This window comes from Atta colombica, unplaced genomic scaffold (assembly GCF_001594045.1).
Source record: "Atta colombica isolate Treedump-2 unplaced genomic scaffold, Acol1.0 scaffold15, whole genome shotgun sequence".
NCBI classification, from domain to species: domain Eukaryota; kingdom Metazoa; phylum Arthropoda; class Insecta; order Hymenoptera; family Formicidae; genus Atta; species Atta colombica.
Window position 1 is genome coordinate 701,819 of NW_017259239.1, and position 6,758 is coordinate 708,576.

Here is a 6,758-nt window from a genome sequence, read left to right on the forward strand (position 1 = left end):
TTTCTCCTTTTGTTTGTTAAAAATATTACAATATTTTTTTTCAGGAAGAAATTTAAGAAAGACAACTTATTAATAACTTCTGCAAAGTCTAATAATTTTGTAACATTAAATCTATCCTCGAAACAAGTGACCTCTTTCACAAAAAGGCACTTGAACTGTCCCGTATCTTGCACAGTAGACCAGCATGATAAAATAAAGACACACAATTCTTTCAAAGCTGATATTTTCTCTTAATGCTAAACGCTGTAAGTATGTACGTATGAATATATGTATATATATTATTACAACACTATTTATTACACAAGATGCGAATACAAGATGTTTCGATAGATCTAACGAGTATTGATCGAGTTTACAAAAGTTTTAGGGTTGAATTGTTACGTATTCGTTTTCTATCTTGATAATATGAATAAAATAGATACGGGAGCGATAATAATTATAGCAATATATATAATAACAGTAGTAATAAAATATAATAATAATAAACGCTCTCTCGTCGCTACCCGATTTTCTACATACATGTACATAAAAGATTTGCGAACAAATGAAATTGCGAATAAAATCTGCGCAAAATAATTCATGAATAGATTTTACTGGAGAAAAATTCGCGATGCTCCAAAAAGCGGAGAAACAAAAGAACAACAAAAGAACTATCAATCATAAATACACAAAAGTTATACTCTCATCTCATTTATACATCGTAATATTTATTTCTCTCACGTATAATCTTTTCGACATCCATTGTTACGCCGTTGAAAAATTTGGCATGCGAATCGTGGCGAGATTTTAATGGGAGCTATCACTAGACTCTCGAACTGTAGGCGAGTAAATAGTATAGAATCTTACCTTACGAATGCAGACAGGTAGTTGGACCTTAAAAATTTTATGATCCCTTCTCCCATTAAATAGTAGAAGGGGATTTACTGAAGTGGCGCGCACGTCTTTAAACTTGAAGATGTACGTCTCTTAGTAATAATTTTCCAGTGGTCACAAAGTTATCTCGTAAAATATTCTTAAATCGTATATATAGATCTATGTACACAATTTCATAAAATAATATTAATTTAATATAGATTTCGTTTTATATTATATAATATTGCATATCGTTGTGTATATCGCATGTATGTGCGGTGTGTTTTTTATTGTGTATACGTGTTACAATATATTATTTAGTCGCTTAAATATGTCGTTTGATTATTATTCATGATGTGTATCGTACGTTTGATATGAGAGGGTCAATCCCATATTGTTTTGACGAATAAGAGTGAATGTTGGCACAGACAGTGGCTGGGTTAAGGCACTTTGGGGTGATTGATTCTCTCCGCAGTACCCTCCAGCATAACTATCTTATCGAATTCTCCCCGCTCCCTCTCCGTATTCCTCCTGCAACCTTGTCGCCTGCTTTTTTCTTTTCCGTTTGCTTTTACTTATATACGCTGTACGTAATATTATTCTCGCATGACCGCGCGGCTCTTTATCTCCCACTTAATTACGCGATTCTTTAACTACTTTAAAGTAAAATACGCTGTCTCTGATGAGCATTGGAGTGTAAATGGCGAATCGAGCACAGCTTTCACAGCGGTTTCGTGAAGTTTCCCGGGAACATACCCTTTTCATTGGTTCCTTCTTTGATACCCATTAACCAGCCTTCTTCCTGTAATGAACAAGAAACATCATAAGAAGAAACGTCGGACATGTTAATGAATACATTTAGATTTTTTAACATGTCGAGTCTTATTTATTCCAAGAATTACGAACCTGTTCTTCAGGATCGTCGTATTCCACCACGCGAATAATCTCGCCAACGTCGAACGATAATTCGTCCACATCCTCACGACTGTATTTGTAAGTGGCTTTAACCCTGTATAAAACACCCGGCGGCAGATTGTCTGTTGTCGCCCCTATAGAGAAATTAGCAGCATTTTCATATTCCGCCTCTAGAATGATTGAGTCCGCCCCGTTAGTCATGGACCTGTCTGTGATTTTGTTCGCATGGAAACTTTGATATATATATATATATATATATATATATATATATCAATTGTGTAAAGTTGTGTTTCATTCGTTTAACGCTCGTACCACATTAACGATTGAAGATTGCATCTGCGTTCTTGACCAATCAAAAAGAAATTGCCGGCCAACAGCTTCTGATTAGTTAAGAGACGCAAATGTGGACACAATCTCCAATCACTAACGCAGTGTGGGCATAACTGCATAATTAACGTTTAATTTCACATCTAGGTCAAATTAACTACGATCTTGTTTCGACAAGACCATGCACATAGGGGCAAGCAGCGTACTATTGTTGTATTAACAATTATCCAATATTGCAAATTTAGTAATATTTGATTCATTATTACGTTACATATACAAGCAAATTTGTTTTGAAATTCGAAACAATTTATTGAGCTCAACTTTATAAAATAAATCAATCGACAATTAAAATATCGTTTATTTGTTTTCGCCAAAGTACAGTTCAATTATTTTACTTCATATTTACTAACTTCGATAACAAGAATCTTTGTTACCGAATTATACAAGTATTTATAATATTGCAAACGAACGACGCTAAAAACACTATTTTAAATTATTAAAGATAAAAATTCGACAATGAAATGATTACTCAAGATTATTTCAATTGAATTCGCTAAGATCAAATAACGTTAGCAAAAAGGCACATTAAAAAACACGACAAAGTTTAAAAATTCGCGAATTCGCTTACCAACTGGAATATCATACAGTTCCTCGACTCGTTTAGAAGGCGCGACTGCGTTCTGCGGCGACACATCCTGATTATTGAGAGAGTTATCATTGCTATTAGCGTTACTATTAGCGTTGCTATTAGCGTTGCTGTTAGCGTTGCCGTTTATCTGGGTGGTCGGCGACGTGTCTCTAGCAACGGGCGCGGTATCATCTAAAGCTGAAACACGCGAGAGAAAGCACACTCAAAACTGAATGCCGAGCCACAACACGGCTTTGTGAAGCTCAAAGCCTTTTGGAAAATATTTCGCGTTTTGTTCTATGTGTAGCGAGGACGCTTGCAGGCATACAAGTGTTAGTGTAACATATATGTATGTATATATGTATATATAAAATTAATATACACGCGCACAAATTCAACTTGAACAAAGATACAACAAAATAATTACCTCCTGAGATATTGTTCTGCGCCGGCTGCGTATTAATTATTAGGCTGAAACAAATCAGTATTATTAATATTATGTAACTGTTACATATCTCTTTCGGTTTTACATTTTATATTAATTATTATCGTACCATATTTTATGTAACAATCGCTTTAATACTATGTTTTGTATAATTGCAGCTTTACCAAATATAACGTTTTTCTTTTTTCTTTATAACTATTTTTATTTCTTCGCAATAATTTCGATTTTTGCAGACTCGATCTACTTACGATGAGTTTGCATTGGGTGACTTCGGTGATTGCGGTTCCGTATTCTTCTTCAACGTGTAAGATCCTCGCTGACTTTCGTTAGCCAATTTATCAACGATTGCTTCTAATTCAGAATATACCTAGGAATATGAATGAAAAAAAATATAACAATTATATTATAAAATTCTGTAAATTAAAAAATTTTTATACTTCAATAGAGAAATCAAATTAAATTCACATTAAAGTCTGTTAGAAATTAATAAATAAAATTCTGTATTATTAAATCTTGATTGAAAGAGTTTAAGAAAAAAATTTTTTAAAGAATCCATTCTCATTATTTTTATTGATCCTTATTACTAATTCTACTTTAAATACCTTGGCACTTTCAGTATGAAACACTTGCTCTGCGGCAAAGAGTGTCTGCAAATTTGTGACGAGGAAAAGAACGCGCGAGTCGTATAATGCTGGCAGTTCGTCGTGCAGCTCTGAGTTTAGTTGTTCATATGTACGTTTTGCTTCTTCTAATAGCTCCTTCCCCCGGGATACTTTGAGTTCATCTCTCTTCTTTGGATTACCCTGCAACGACTGGAAGTTGTGTCTTTGACTGTCGTAATCCACCAGTTTGCGTCCGCGTTTGTCGACCTTTTTCTGGAAGATCAATGAAATCCTTGAAATGTAATATCTTCACGTATTTTATTATTAATTTCCTAAACTACAGCCATTATTTGATCCTGTTGTAGAGATCAAGTAAAATTCTCGATTCATTTTCAATCTTTATTATTATCAATTTTACTATACAATTTTACTATACAATTTTACGTGTAAATTATTATTCATTGTTTATAAAGGTAAGTAACAAATTATTATTTAATTTTTATAAAATAAAAAATTACTATTTATTACTTTATATACTACTCTAATTGTGATTTCAATAGAGTTTTATTTTTAAAACAAATGATGATAAAAAAATATTATTAATAAAGAAATTGTGCGCAACTATCGAGGATTGCACGGGACGTACCCTCATCTCTGGGAATTGACTTTGATACGTATTGAGTGGTACAAGAACCTGGTCCGCAAGTTTGTGAGTGAAATCTTGCCACAGCATGTCAAGATTTTGTGCCTGCACGTACAATAGATCGTGTCCGGTCCATTGACTCTCGTAGATCTCATTCAACGAGTCCATGAGCGTCTTTGAAGCGGCCTGCACCGCTGCAAAATGAAATACACGCGTCGCTTTGCTCAATTTTTTTTCATCTATTTTTCATTAGCATTTTATTTGTCATTGAGAAAATTTTATTATTGCTAAATGGAAAAACGTGCAGAAGATTCATAAAGAGATTCGCGTGGCAAAGATGTATTGGAGGAAGATGAAGAAGACGTCTCAAATTGAAGACGCCGCGTAACGCGGTCGTCGGGAGAGACGATGTTATTTCGCAAGCCATAGAGAGAAACTTTTTCACGCCGATTTTCCATCACGGCGATACGTGTCTTTTTACTTCAGGAATAAATGTGCGACGCGGGTGACTACTTTCCTGACCTACATCTAAACCTCTCCTAGTGCATTCACCTGCGGCGATAAGCCGATTGCTTACAAATTCCTTCTGTAAAAGTTGCAGAACGACGTTTTATCGGCGTTAAAATTTCAAATTGCAAGAGTACGAAAGATATAATCTTCTATATACTGATATGACATTTTATTTATATGTAACATTGAAATAAAATTTTCTCTCAAAAGAATTTCTTTTAATTCTATTATTATATATATTTGATTTGTACTTACAATATATATTTTGATTAAACCTACAGCATACATCCCAAAAATATTACATTTAAAACCTAACTGAATATAAAATAAATAAATAAAATAAACAAAAAATAAATGAAATAAAATAAATTGCTTCACATTGCTTTCACATAGCAAATATCGACTTCTAGTGAGTCAACGAAGTTGACAGTTGGTGCAATGAAACTGTAAGCGCGCATTTCTGTAAAAAATTTACTGTAAAATAATTACATTTATTGGGGCAAGCATAATTAAGCAGTTTCACGACTACATTGTAAATTAATTTTAATAACCACATATAAATTTTAACAGACACAATTGATGGCACAATCAACATCATTCATGTGGCGCAAATGTACTTAAATGATTCGTCGTTAGTGCAAATTACGGTAAACGGGCTGCCATAATAATAATTCTCAGTATAATCGCTTTTTACCCGATTCAATGAGTCGCGCACACTGACGTCCTCATTATAGCTCCTTCTTTTCTCTCATCTGGAACTTGGACTCAGACATAGAGCATACGACGACGAAAAATTTGCGAAAATTGTGACGAATCGTCGGCGATCGAATTTGCAACGCGTTACAGACACACTTTCATCATATTTTACCATTGCCCGCATTTATAATGACAGAGGGACTTCGTCGACACCTACTTACCGACACGTTTCGCATGCGGGTATTTATGCCCGTCGGCTAAATGATAAATGAAAAGGTAAGAGCTGTTAATGCGGATCCTGTGCACTTCGAGATTAACACCTTCTCTGAGGAAGTCATGCGTGACCGCATCACGACATTTATCTAACGGGAAACAGCGTCTCCGAATTTCGTACCTATTTTTTAAATACATTTTTGACGATTTTTAGTCGGTCTCTGGTGAAAATTAAAATTCGTGGTCAGCGGTGTCGAAACGCAGAGGCTGTAAAAACGGTCACATCGCTATAGACCAGTCAAGCATGAAAAAGTTGTTTGCGACTAACAATTCGAGTGGGGGGAATTAAAGATCGAATGACGTTTTTCTATTGATTTCGCGTGTGTTTGCTAGCCACGTGTCAAGACTCGTGTGAGGTGAGAGAGAGAGAATGAGCGCATCGCCGGGTCTCCAGCTTTTAAAACGCGTAATTCCACTCATGAAGCGGAAACTTCATAAAAACCTAAAGATTTTGTCGAAGGATCATCGTGTGAACGTCAGTGTCAATTACCTTGCAAATTAATATAATAATTTTGATTGATATAATTTTAGTCAATAATCTAAAATTGATAATAAATTTATGCCTAATGTAAATTACAATATACTTCTACAACACAATATGTATATTACATAATCAATAATCATAATCATGATTTTGCATTATAAATTACATATTATGCCATTAGAAGTCAGAAACACGAAACAAGATGTAACTATCAAGTAAATTTTAACTTTCTGCTGAAATTTGAATAGTACAAAGTTGTCGTACTTACTGCGCAAAATATTAATTATCTCGTCATCGTATCCACATACAGAAAAAAACATACTGTACACAAATAATAATTAATCGTTTTAAGAAGTATTTCAAAAGTTCATATATATATATAT

At 34.1% G+C, this 6,758-nt stretch overlaps 1 protein-coding gene across 4 annotated transcripts in view; it reads right to left on the minus strand.

Annotated features, from left to right (window-relative positions):
* Positions 1-272: 272 nt before the first annotated feature.
* LOC108685269 (myc box-dependent-interacting protein 1) overlaps positions 273-6,758 on the minus strand; it is a 51,943-nt gene continuing 45,457 nt past the window's right edge. Inside the window, exons 3-9 of one of the 4 annotated variants that reach the window (XM_018189982.1) lie at positions 4,416-4,606; positions 3,770-4,042; positions 3,416-3,534; positions 3,150-3,193; positions 2,723-2,920; positions 1,759-1,901; positions 273-1,654 (exon numbers count right to left, since the gene is read on the minus strand). In XM_018189982.1, coding sequence (XP_018045471.1) covers positions 1,574-1,654; positions 1,759-1,901; positions 2,723-2,920; positions 3,150-3,193; positions 3,416-3,534; positions 3,770-4,042; positions 4,416-4,606 — 1,049 coding nt within the window. In that variant the 3' untranslated portion in view covers positions 273-1,573. Of the gene's footprint in view, positions 1,655-1,758; positions 1,977-2,722; positions 2,921-3,149; positions 3,194-3,415; positions 3,535-3,769; positions 4,043-4,415; positions 4,607-6,758 lie in introns of all 4 variants that reach the window. The other 3 variants (XM_018189981.1, XM_018189984.1, XM_018189983.1) reach the window with 3 other exon arrangements.